Source organism: Hippocampus bargibanti, linkage group LG04 (genome assembly GCF_051943395.1).
Source record: "Hippocampus bargibanti isolate YZ-2025 linkage group LG04, ASM5194339v1, whole genome shotgun sequence".
Classification (NCBI taxonomy): Eukaryota; Metazoa; Chordata; class Actinopteri; order Syngnathiformes; family Syngnathidae; genus Hippocampus; species Hippocampus bargibanti.
Window position 1 is genome coordinate 10,828,849 of NC_142737.1, and position 13,736 is coordinate 10,842,584.

At 39.3% G+C, this 13,736-nt stretch overlaps 1 protein-coding gene across 3 annotated transcripts in view; it reads left to right on the top strand.

The window, feature by feature from the left end:
* The first annotated feature begins 4,118 nt into the window (after window positions 1–4,118).
* The window catches only part of dmxl1 (Dmx like 1), a 41,556-nt gene continuing 31,938 nt past the window's right edge, over window positions 4,119–13,736 (top strand). For 2 of the 3 annotated variants that reach the window (XM_088993971.1, XM_088993973.1), the window contains exons 1-12: window positions 4,119–4,259; window positions 6,989–7,157; window positions 7,921–8,046; window positions 8,869–8,946; window positions 9,165–9,243; window positions 9,326–9,452; window positions 9,790–9,856; window positions 10,118–10,302; window positions 11,607–11,793; window positions 12,629–12,785; window positions 13,122–13,298; window positions 13,430–13,668. In XM_088993971.1, the coding sequence (XP_088850097.1) occupies window positions 7,071–7,157; window positions 7,921–8,046; window positions 8,869–8,946; window positions 9,165–9,243; window positions 9,326–9,452; window positions 9,790–9,856; window positions 10,118–10,302; window positions 11,607–11,793; window positions 12,629–12,785; window positions 13,122–13,298; window positions 13,430–13,668 (1,509 nt within the window). In that variant the 5' untranslated portion in view covers window positions 4,119–4,259; window positions 6,989–7,070. The remainder of the gene's footprint in view (window positions 4,260–6,988; window positions 7,158–7,920; window positions 8,047–8,868; window positions 8,947–9,164; window positions 9,244–9,325; window positions 9,453–9,789; window positions 9,857–10,117; window positions 10,303–11,606; window positions 11,794–12,628; window positions 12,786–13,121; window positions 13,299–13,429; window positions 13,669–13,736) is intronic. The other variant, XM_088993972.1, reaches the window with a different exon arrangement.

Sequence of the window (13,736 nt, forward strand, 5' to 3'; positions counted from 1 at the left end):
AAAGGAGATTGTTCGCAAGATGTACAATATGTTGCAGTGGTGGGCCGTCAGGGTCTGAAAAGTCTTCATTGCTGGCCTTAAAATACCTGAATCACAGACTGATGTTAATTATATTTTGTCCATGAATTCCTATTAAATAATTCCAAATTGTCTTTCATCTTCCTTTCATTACTTTTCCCCTGTTGCGCTGTTTCCAGATGTGTTTTCGTATTTAAGCATTTAACCAATCACATTCCAGCCATGATTTGTTACCAGAGCCAAAAATCTACCTGGACGCCTTCACAATCAGTTCTGCGGGGACTGTCGCATCAAATGTGTCAATCCAACTGTTGCTCTAACCAATCAGATTTCAAATTGGCAAACCAAAAGTGGTAACCAACGCCTTCTTGAAGGTGTTGGTCAACGTCAGATTTTTCACAAATTATTATTATGATTGTCTAGTCACATAATTGATGAGTCACTAGCCAATCATAGTATCACCAGCTGCTAGTGACAAGTGAATACTGGCCATAGCTAGCACACTGTATCCTCAATCAAATATATTGTGTGTATTTAATATCAGTTTTGTCAACCCACAATGGCTGAAGGGGGAGAAGGAATGGATTTGGTTGCAGATACTGTTAAGGCCATTTTCAAGATGGACTTTTCAGGAAAAATTATTCCCTGGCTAATGGTAGCTTCTAGTGGACTTGTAGTAAATCACACCACACTTTTTTTCAGTCTTTATTGATTCAGATGTAGCACTACTGAAGGCCGAGCAATGAAATCCACGGTCTGCCACTGACTTTTAATGTTTTAACTGCTGTGAACAGTGCCAAGTAACTCGATTGAAATGGCTATTTATGACACAATGAACATTGTAGTACAAAATATGACTGGTGACTCAACGTTATTTGAAGAATGTCACTTGCGGGTGATTGACAAACAAAAGCGTACACTCCATGAAAACCTGCTAATTGCTATGAATATACTTTAAGAATTATCAACCCGTTTCTGACTTTGCTCAAGAGAGGTGAGGAAATTGACAAATTCATCCCAATTGTCCGTACGTGTTACTGTGTGTTTTGGCTAACACTTGAAAAACAAGGATGTGCTTTTGCTGTCACCTTTAAAATGTTTTTTTTAGGGGGGTGAGTGGCTGAATCACAACGCTTGACTCACGTGCTTGACTCTCAACATTCACACGATGAAGGATATATGAGAGTGGAGGGTAGGAGAAGGGGGAACATGACTCACCTAACTGAAAGGCACTAAAGTTGTTCGCTGACTTTGTTTTGCCTTACACAAGCACACAGGAAAGCTTATTTTACAAATGTTTGAAGAAACAAAGGAAAAAAAAGTGTCCCAAATGAACTACTTTTTGTTGTTGTTATGTTTCATTGTCGTTTATTACTCCCTAATGCCTGTGGCTGTCAGATATATTTCTGTAATTTGTGGGTGTTTTTTTCTTCCTGTGGAAACGCAGCCCCCAACTACGCCAGTACTGTACTCCTCCTCACTGGCTACATCAAAGCACGGCCACGTTCATAGTGCAATATTATCCTGGAACTATTCTATTACCTCCACATCCACCAATTCCAGTTCATATAGATTATAGAACATCAATATTACTTGATCCATCGCGATGTAATACACGTTGTATTACATCACGTGGTTGTATTATACAACCATGCGTGAAAAAAATAAACCCTAATGGATTGGATATTATGAAGAATTGACTCATCCCTCAGTATCATGTAGTTCACGATGCCGAGATTAAGACCTCAATTTGATGTAGAGAATTACGGAGGTGTGGTTTCTAAAAAGTTGTCATAGCCAGCACTTCTGGTTTGAGACAGCCAATGAATGAATTGGGCGTTTTAAATATTTAAGTGATCCAACACTGCCCCCTTGTGTTGCATCAGAATCGGAATCAAAATAAGAAAGCCTTTCATAGTCCCACAAGGGGGAAATTTGCAATCGTCTCATAAAACCTACAATTTAACCCAAATAGAACTGGATAGTGCCACCATTTTTCTCCATTTTTTGATGATACTAGTGCAGCGTGTTAGTGTCGAACTCCCATATACAGCCATACGTTTTTGTTGTTATTTGTTTTAATCAGAACAAAACAAAGTGTCATTCTGTTGTTTTGTGAATAAAAAAAAAAAAAACAAATAGTATCTTGAAATGCCCCCCAAAATGTACAATCAAAAATATATAAACACAAAAGTTCAAACAGTTGAAGATTTTGTTTGTTTCTGTTGTATAAGAAGACGAACAAGAAAAGTGTGATTAAAACCATAGAATTAGAAATGCACTGTAGAGAGAGTGTTTTGCTACACATAACACTATGAGGAATATTTCATTCTTTAACCCTCATATTTTGTTTAAAAAAATCATGTTGATTTTGTTGCGGGTCATTTTTTACCCGTATGTAAAAATCTACACAAAACACACATGCGGATCAAACCTCTAAAGATGGAGGACACTGATTTGCTGTGGCGACCCCTTGAAGGGAAAAGCCGAAAGGAAAAGAAAAAGAAGATCATGAAACCTATATGGAAACAAAACCGAGAATGTATTTTTTCCCTTATCCATGTTTCCTGTTTTCACTGCTATTTGTGTGTAGACTTGGCTGATGCTTACAGTTTTTTTTCCATTCTGTTGGCTATTATGAGATATTGTCTACTAAAATCTGACCCCATATGCTAAGAGAATAGAGATACACAGAATAAAATGGTGGAGGACACGATGGCTTTACATTTCAGACAGGCAGCAGTCAGAAAACTAAGCACAAGTGAAGTCCGATGTAACATTCCATGCATTTATTCTACAAAGCTACATCTTAAGCAATGCTGTGACCTACTTCCTCATCGTCTGACCGACATGACAATAAGCGCTACCAGTCGCCACTAATGTCACAATGTGTCAGCCATTTCATTATTCAGTGGCAAAGTCGGTTCTGTTCATCCCCACTTGAATAGAATTGTTTTGAACCCTCCTCCACTACTTCCTAATTCATCATCGTTTTTTAAAATCATTTCAGTCATTCTGTAAATTCTTGTGGATTTATCTATCAATCTGGTAATTTCTATAAAACGTATGAGAGTTACTGATATGGTCAATGGAGGCATTACAAAAAGTGTGGCATATTGATAATTATTTCTTAACTATTATGATAATTAATTAATCTGTTCAGTGTATTCACATAAATAAACAATAATAAATTCCAAGTCGTTCGGGTTCAAGAAAGGTCAGTGGCCCCAGGCTTTCACAACGTATTCGGCAACAGTGACAACTTGTGATCACTGTCTTCATACACGCGATTGCCTCACGAGAGCAGATACACACTCTTACATTTCAACACTGACCTCAAATGTCATTGCACAGTCACGTCATAAGAACACCATTATTGTATCATCAACACAGTGTCTACAAAATGCAGTTGGAAGAAATTCAGAAGAGAAAAATAAATGGTTTATATTCAAGACATTCCACGTAGAACCTGTTATTATAGAAGTGCACATTTTATGCTTGCTTTCAATTTAAATACTGTATGTATTTCCACAAAAAAAAATATGCATGCATCCTTACCTTTAACGATGTGATTTGGCCAGCTCCTGGTTCAGAAAGGTAACTATAAACATGTACTTTCCACAAAGGCTGTAATGTTAAATATTTACTGTTTATCCGTGTGGGGTGTTGCATCTTAATTATATTCATCGTAAAGATTAGGGATGTGAGTGACCTTTCTTTTTTTCATGACATTTCAGCTATTTGTTTACACAAGTAAATGTGTAAACACGGAGGATGAAACGCAATGTGGCAGTTAAATAAGTAATTACTGGCGAACCGGTCTTGGCGGTCCTGCAAACACAACTACAAGTCCCATGATGCATTGCGCCGACTCGATCGCTATCATGACGCATATTCAACATAGTCACCTCTGATGAAGCGTTCTATTTGCTAACATTTAAGAGAGGCAAGCTCGTGTGGTTTAGCGTTGGAGAAGTAGCGGCGTTTGAGGAAACAGGGTCTTTTCGAGAGCTGAATATGTGTCAGATGTGCTGTAGAGCGGTCTTTCTTACGGTTAGCAGTAAAACACAGCTTACAGGGGGCTAGTGCAGTGCTAGCTCAGTGAGTGAATCGAATCAGTACCAGTTCGAACCTCTTGCTTGGACAGCGAAACTCGACCCTCATTCCAAAGCTGCCCCGGTGAGGAGGTATTGACAGTGGACCTAACATCAGCAGAACATTGTCGGAAAGTGAGACACAAGGTGAGTCCTAGTAGCCTAATTAGTTGATAACGAACCTCTGGTTATTCATGATGGTGGCTGGGTCAACTTGACAGCCGAGTTGACGCGGTGCAGTACAAGTCCGAAGACAAGTACCGAAATCTAATTACAGAAAGACTCAATGGCTGTGAAGACAACTTTAAATGCGTTGTTGTGTCCTTGTTTCTAATGTCTTGCCGACTTGTCACGTGAGTGGCAATACCACAGGAAGTAGGACGTGCAATTGACCCTCATGTCTCGCTCCGTCCAGTAGAATTGTTGCTGCTCTTATTCGGTCGTTATTCTTCATTCGAAATATGTCACAAAAGTATGGACTACCCGTTAAATATATTCACATGGTTTCTTCGTCAATAGCATGAGAACTTGTGTTCATACTTTTCACTAATAATGTGCACTATGGAACAACTAAAGAATATCTTTCCTTCATAATTTGATGCAAGATCAGTTAAAGTTGATTAAATAATAACGTTATAGTTTTTTGCACAACTGCCCCAACCTGTTTTTGCACGAATGACCGATATAAGCAAGTCAAAACAAATGCTGAAAAATACAAATCTGACATTAAACTAAATATAATAATAATGATAATGATACATTTTATTTATAAACGCCTTTCAAAAGTCTGAAGGACACTTTATTGTCACAGGATATTTTTTTTCTGCGGGTGAGGCGTCATCCCGTGTGTTAATTTGTGGGAAAACTTACCATTTGGTTTTTACTGAGAAGGCGGGCACGTCTTGTGGTCCGTTGCATTGCATGTTTTAAGAGCAGATAATAATAGCCAGCTTCCCAAAAGAATGTTTACTGTTTCTCTTTCACTTCTTTCTTTATTATAGTTTTATGATGTGATGATAAATATGCAATTCAAATGTATATAATGCAACATTAAATGTCATGAAGATATTCTTGCAACAAAGCAGAAAGGTCATGCCCAAGTTTAGTTCATCCATCATAAAATTTCTGCTATATGTATTACAATCAAACCAACCTTTTGTTTATATCGCACCTTTCATACAAAAAAAATACACAAACACCTTTACACTCACCTGTCCGGGGAACAGACTTGGGGCCCTTTAAGCTAAGAGAATGATGAAAAATACAAATCTGACATTAAACAGAATACAGTACTGTACTTATATTTATACTTATACTGTAATTCTTTTCCTTTGCCAAGTAATATCAGCGATCAGGATTGTTTTCTTGTTTCACTTCATGTACAGCTCAGCACACAGAGCCAACAGAGCATCCATCTGTCTCAGGGATGGGCAACTTAAACAATGGTGGCACCACAATTTTTTTGTCAATGCTACTGGAGGGGTGGCATATAGATCTGTATATACTTCCAAACCAGGATATTTTTTTTGAAAGCAGCTGTGTTGTGTTGCCATCCATGCAGGTGCTCAACGCTGACATTTTCAGCATGACATCTTTGATTCACTGGCTCTTTCATCTATTACTGTTTCAAACAACAAAGTGGATGCAGGAAAAGTGGTTAAGATTGCCCAACTGTCTGTGTCTTAAGTGATGAATTGTATTATTTTGTCATTTTATGTTAACTGTTCTTTGGCGGCGCACCCACAGCTACTCTTTTCTATTAACTCACTCACTGCCACTGCAAAAATGTGTCCACGCCAGTGCCAGTGCCAGTGTTTTTGTCATTTTCACTCAAATTGCAGGACCCACACAAAATTGAATTTAAGGTCTACATAAACATTCAATTCAGCGTAAGAAACCTTAGACTCTCTTCTTTCATTGGAAAAAAAAGTTAACCCATTTATGCAGAGCGTGTTCATAAACACAGATAAATTCATTTTCAAATGCATTAATGTTGTTTCTTGCCACATTAATTATTGTTAATTATATATACAGTAAAGTCTCGTTATATCGATATCGGTCATATCGGTAGTACTGCTTATTACGATACTATTTCTATGAACGCAAGGAGAAAATTTACATGCCGCAGGATCGGATATATCTATAGTCCGGTTATATCAATATTTTTTCAGACTCCCGAGAATATCGATATAACGAGACTTTACTGTAATAACGTATATTATTGTTCATTATATACTCTGTTTGAACCTATTTGATACTCTGTTTTGATTTATTTTGATTTTTAAAAATAAATTTGTCTGTGTTCATATGAACACGCTCGGCGTAAATGGGTTAATTCCCAAGTTATATGGGTCCGGAGTTATCTGAGCTTGAAATGGGGGTGGCTGTACAAAATACAATACAATACATACATATTGATTTATATAGCGCTTTAACAACAGCTGAGAAGCTGTTACAAAGCACTAACACGGACAAAAGCAAAAGCTGTCTCCTCATGGAAGGGAAAAACATTGCCTGAGGTCTGACCAGTGTTTTATCGGCACCCCCACAAGAAAAAACACAATTTGGGAAAGACGCTCTACGTCATGCTTTTCAATTCCTGAATACATTCGGGAATGGCAGTGAATGAGTTAACCTATTGTAATATTTTTAGTGTTTTTGGGATATCTGACCAAAATCGGATTTTTTTCTCCTTTTTTTCAATATATACAGCTGTGACATCTATAGAACCATTTGAACGTATGTATTGCGATCTTGTAGGGCACTAGTGACTTTGACTAGTGAGAATGCACTCATGGTTTGACGGTTACAAAATAAAAACATTCTCAGTTTATGTTATCACGCTTCATCTGTCCCTCCTTTCCTCTCTCCCTTAGTTGCCTGACTGCATCAAATTTTCGTCTACAGAAGATGAAGACTGTTGGCCAAAAATAGGAGGAAGGAGTATTCACCAGGATCATGAATCTTCATCAGGTCCTCACGGGGGCAGTTAACCCCGGGGACAATTGTTTCTCTGTAGGGAGCATCAACAATATACCATTCACAGTAAGTTACAACAGTTTTTACATATTTCTCAAAGGCACTCGGGTTGGTAAAGTGATCTGTTTCAAGCATTATGGTGCTATTTTTAGTTCAGTAATATTCTTATGTACAGGTATAATTTGGCTAACGGGCAATTTCAGTTGGTCCATGGGATGATGGCAGATAGGCCCTTAGTTATGAGATTAAGAGCAGGCAGGGTTTATCTCAGCCCTGCATTTGTATGACAAGCTGCTATTAGAGGCGTAAAAATGGAAACATTTGCTATTTTGCAAAACGGTGTTTTGATTGGGTTGCCGATTTGTATAATGCCATTGCTCAGTTGACTTTGTGGCGCATCATTTGGTAGGAAACACAGTAAAAATTAATGTCACGGCCAATGTTCCCTCTAAGCTGCGCGCGTGCGCAATCGCGCACTGCTTGCACATACGCAGCGCACAAGAACATCTACGCAGCACACATTTTGCAATGTAACTCAATGAGTGACAGGTGTCCAGCCAATAATGCCGTACAGGTCATGTACGCTACGCAGCCAATCAGAGCAGAACGGCGTTAATGTGCCCTGCACATACGCACCGTGATACTGGTGTGTAGCCACAGTGTACACGCCTGATGTTGCTCACAGTGGTCCTCAGTGTGCTCAGGGAGCTTGTATGTCTGCTCAGACACATGAAAAATTCGAGGGAACATTGGTCACAGCTGATTTTATCTGTTTGACCTCGTCGTCACACTCTCCTCTCACTGCTTAGATTTGAAAATGTCTTGACAGGCCTATGCTTCTGGTTGTGACGTGGTCATTTTGGGCAGTGACTTTGAACGAGTGCAGATCATCCCGGGGGCCAAACATGGAAATATCCAGGTGGGATGTGTTGACTGCTCACTGCAGGGAGGGCAGGTAGGTTCAGATTTTCTCGGTACTGTAATGCCATTTTTATTGCTTTCAATGATGGATTGTTTCTGCCCTACATTCTCAAGAGGTACAACTGGAAATTATACGTAACTAAAGGGGCATACTGACATTTTACTCCACGTTTTCATCATAATTGCATTAGTTTCATCACATCAGTGCTCCTGGCTGTCACATTGTTTGTCATATGCCTTGGTTATTTCAGGGGAAAAAAGGGGGAGGGAGGTGCAAAAGAATGGGAGCTGTGTATCCCTGCACAGCTAAAATTTCCAATGAATCCACCCAGGAGTCATTACTACGGAGGACCGAATTTAAGAGAACTGTTTAATATTAGATTGTGTTTGTTTTGTTTATTTTTTTCAATTCAAAAGGCACTTTATTGTAGAAATCAGATTTGTTTTCTATGTCTCATACTCGTATTTAGACTTTTCTAAAATATTATGACTTCATTGTGTTTATATTAGGAGTTCTTTCTCTGGAAATTGGCTGCACACTTCTTGATTGAAAAATCTACAACTAATTATAAAAATGAAGGCATTGTCGACAGCTAACAAGTTGCACTCGGGTTCCAAATTTCGATTTCTTCCGATGAAGTCATTTTTTGTTAGCTTAAAATAGCTTGCCTTAACTCAAATCCGCATTGAATTGTACAATACAATACATACGTCTGTGTAAGCTCTCAGTCGTACAGGAGTGGTCCATCGGTGAGAATCAATACAATACATATTGTATTGTACAATACATATACATATTTCACTTCTGACTGTCCTTCATACCTTTTACTCATGTAATTTATTTTTGGACTTGCAGATTTCAGCTTCCTATGGAAGTATCGTATGCATTTTTGAGCCAGTCCAGCATCCTGATCAAAAAGACACATCCCTGACTGTAAGTACCCTTATTATTTGACTGTGGCATTTCCATCAATGCTCCCTTCAAGTCATGGAAATGGCTTGACCAAGCCTCAGCAAGGGTACTATTTAATGTTCCATTATTATTCTTTTATTAAATCCCGGAGCAGCATAATCATGTACGCCTGACAGTGCAGAGGTGAGACATCGGTGACACATTGTGCTTGCTAATATTAGCCTCTTGTTTGCACACAGAAGTTGAACTGCCAATGGCAGAAGACTGGCCAGTTTGTTTTGCAGTCTGTGGTGCGCAACCTGGCATGGCACCCTAAAGGTACGTGTGGCGACAAAACAGCACGGTTTACGTGAAAGACATTGTTGAATTCTGAGTGTATGCTTCTGTTTTATCTGTGCAGGGGGCATGCTTTTAACAGGCTCCACTTGCCTGCAGTTGTGGTCTCATTTTGAAGATGATGCAGAAGGAGGACAGCGGGCAGAAATAAGAGATCGTCACTGTACTTGGAAGTGTGTGTGGCAAAGCAAGTAAGTCATGGATAATGTTTAATTATACTGTTTTAATGGCACTGTTTTCTTAATATGAATAAATAAAACATGTCCAGCACTAGCACAGTCATTTCTGCTGGGGGTTAGATATATTGTGCTAAATTCATATGTACCAAGTCCAGCAGACATTTAAACAGCTTCTTCCTCTAAGCCATTAACTCTCTAAACAGTAACCCAAATAGAACTGTATAGTGCCTCAACTTTTCTTATGATGATACTAGTACAGCATGTTCTATCGGAAACAAATTCCTTGTGTTCTAAATAGTACTTGGTAATAAAGATGATTGTGATTCTGAAACTGTTACTTTGTCAACAGGACGGCGTCTCCGGTCAGTTTAATGAAGTTTTCACCTGATGGAGAATTCTTTGCTACTGCTGGCCAGGTAAACGAGATTACGCCTGATTTGATTAATGATTACCGGATTTTCCGCACGAAAAAGTGCACGTAAAAAAAAGCCTTAATTTTTTTTTGGAAGCTGTCCAAGTTTTAAAATATGTCATTCAATCATTGATCATTGAAAATATGATCCGGTGCGCCTTATGGTCCGGAAAATATAGTAGTAAAAAAAATATTATGCTTAAATCCATATTATTCTTGAGTTTATCCCAACCTAGCTCCTGTATTTGTCATTTTTTTCTCCCAGGATGACTGCCTTGTGAAAGTGTGGTACAGCACTAGTAAGTGGAAGTCTGAAAATTTCAGACTTTTCACCCCTTCAGAATCCAATGTCAACTCCCAAGGAGATATAGCCTTTTCCTTTGTGTACCTGGCCCATCCGCGTTCTGTTATTGGCTTTTCCTGGAGGAAGACCAGCAAGTACATGCCAGGGTATGCAAACGACAGTTCTTTTTTTTATATCCTCCTTTGATGCTGATGTACATACAATGGAAACAATTCAACACCAACCTGCTGATATTTCGCAATTGGTGGAAACAACAGAAGTTTCACTGCCCTTTCAAGCCAGTTTTACTGGATGCACTGTGTGTTTAGCTTTTTTTTTCCTTAACTGTGTCACAAACCTGAAATCTTTTTGTAACTTGTCAGTCCATTTTGACGTTGAATGTGAACCGAACCGTTCTTGAGAAATTTGATATAGAAATATCCGGTGTTCCTATTTTTGTGTTGAAATCATGTATTTGCTAGAATAATGCCCTCGGTTCATTTTAATGCACAGCACCATGTTAGGAACAGATGTGACTTGAAGTCCTTGACTGTGCTGTCCATTGCACCCACCAATTGCTCTTGAGTAATGCGGGATCCACGCGGCCAGGTTGATGGCAATGAACGTGGCGTCCAAGCATACAGACTGATATCAGTCGATTTGTCTGGGATTCCTGAAGAGCCCAGCACACACCCCCTAGCAGACTATTTGTCATTTGTTCTTTTGAGCACTGAAGCACTCTGACCTAGGCAACATTCCCAGATGTGACAGTGAACAATTAATTGAATTCATTCCACACAATTTGCTCATGAGAATATTGAGTGCCACCGAACAAACCAACACTTGGATTGAGTAACTTCTCCTTTTGTTGTAAGAACCACAATTGAGGGCGCACATTTTGTGCCAAAGGGAGGATTTGCAATAGCCTTTGCCAGCTATGTCGTGCCAGTGGCCAACAGCCAGTTAGCCTTGACAACAGTAACCCGGGCCTCACTAAGCTGTTTAGAGATGCAGATACAGCAGGAACAAACCAAACACAACGAGCACATGACACGGGTTTGTTAGTTCAGCTTGATTATCTTTAGCCTTGAGCATTTCAAGGAGATTGCTCCACTGTTAAGTGCTGTGAATGTTAGATTATTATTATTAATATCTTACATTACCTTACCTTATGAGGATTTCAAGGTCAACATGAAAAGCATGAGTTACGATTCTCTCTCTTCTGTGTTATGTTCTTTTTTTGTTATGCTTTCTCTCTGTATACTTAATTTCCTGTATTATTTAAAACATGTAATTAAACCGGACGTTCTCAAAATGAGGGATGGGAATTAATTAGCATTTAGCGATTGTAATTCCATTATCAATACTGCCTAACAATGTAGTTCCCTATTTATCTTATTTAGCTTTGTGATTCTCACTGGGAGAACTGAGCTTTTTTTTCCATGACGTGACCTTTCCTTTCTCCTTGCAGCGGTTCAGTGTGTAATGTCCTGCTCACCAGCTGTAAGGACAGTGTGTGTCGGCTTTGGGCCGAGACACTGTTGCCGGGGGACAGCCTCCTATCGGGCCACCATGGTAACCAACAAAGTGACATTCAGAGATCTGGAAGCTCTTCCAGGATCTGCAATGGGACATCACAAGCAGGAACACTCCATGAAGTAAGCAACAAAATGTTCAAGCAATCATATTTCTACAAATAAAACCTGTCCTTCAAAGGGGTCACCAATGTGGTGTCTGCGGAAACAATTTATTCATCCTGTTAGCTTGTTCTGAAAATAGCCAACTATTGATGGTACATTGTGATTTCCTAGGAGTGCTGTAGAAGTCATCATTTGAAAATGAGAACATTAGTCGAGATTTTTAGGAATAGACTATTGCATATTTATACTTATCTGTTCCCTATTTGTAACCCTTAGCATTAATCCATACCAAAGAATTAGCTTTTAGCTTTAAATAGGTTGCGAGGCCCCAAATAAGAAACTCGGTCAATTCTTCCCCTCCTATATGCCTCCTATATATGTGTGTTTTACTCGTTGCTGTTGTTCTGATGTTTTCACTTTTTGAATTTGAAACACCAATTTCACTTAGAAGTACAGATTTCGCAGGTGGGGGGCACACAATCCTCTGCTTTGCCTTGAGCACTGTCTTTGAGCATATGTCTGTAAAATAAGTCATTAAAATGTGAACCGGCGGAATGATCCGGGGATTGATGTAACTTCTCCAGTGAGGTGAACTTAGATACTGTAGCTTGCAAAGCAAATCTAGCAAAAGTTTGTTTGCTAACTTTATTTATTGTCACGACAGTATGATCCTTCAATTCGGAAAATTTCTGATTTTATCTAATCATCAATTCACTCGCACTCAAATCTTGACCAGAAGTTTTCTCTGTGAAATTGCAATTCTATTCTAAACGCTCTACTTATTATAACTTATAAACAACGTAATGCTTTTTCAATATAAGGACACATTCCAATTATTCCGTTTGTTTTTCAGCCTCCTTTTTATCCTCATGCGCCACAGCCCTCAGCCATTGGCTACCTGTCCCAAAACCAAAGTCGGCACTACAACCACAAGAAGAGCGGTACCAACCTTCCTCATGCCAATGCACTTTGTCACTTTCACATTGCGGCCAGCATCAACCCTGCAACAGGTTGGACTCGTCACATCCATTTCATTAACTGTAACTCTCTTGTAATGAATGTTTCTAATTTTGCGAACCGTTTCAAACGTGGCTCTCTTTATCAGAGCTGATTTACCTTGTGGAATGTGAATTGTGCCTTGAAGTATTTTTGGGAAGCAGTCGGGGGGGTGGGGGGGGTACTTAGTAGTAGAATATGTTTTTATGACCTAAAAAGTGGTGCTTGTGTTATGCATTAGTTGTCCTCAAATTATACTGAACACTTTTCTGAAAGTTTTTTTTTTTTTTTTTTTTTTTTTGCATGACATATTTTATTTTTTTCTCTCCTCTGTTTGTCCTCAATTTCAGACATTCCACTGCTCCCCTCCATATCATCCCTGAGTGCTGGGGAGGATGTGGAACCGGGAGGTCTTTTCACCGTCCACTGGCTAAACAACAAAGAGCTTCAGTTCACGTTAGCTATGGAAGTCTTCCTGCAGCAGTTTCACAGCAGCCTGGAGCAACAAAACAATTGCCCTCAGGAAGGTGCAAACCTACATTACCAAACTCTATTTAAAGCAGCATTCATTTATTTGAAATCTTGCCATACTCGTTTTATCATTTTTCTGGTCTGCTTTTTCTTTTGTTGTTTTTTTTAATATTCATCCATTCTCCAGATTCCAATAATGAGGATAACTCTGAAGATGAAGTGACCAACAGACCAAGTGGCCCTCAAGGACCCGACGTCGCAGAGCTTCCCCTGGCAGCAATGGAGCACCAAGTGGATGTGCTTTTGGACGAGTGGAACAAAGGGGCAGACATGCTGTTCAGCATACATCCAACAGACGGCTCCCTTTTAGTCTGGAATCTGGATTGGCTGGATGAATATCATCCACGAATGTTTCGACAAGCTCAGGTACTTGCCAAGCCGCAATATCATTCCAGCCATGTTCACACTCGTATAGGAAACTGACACTTTCAATC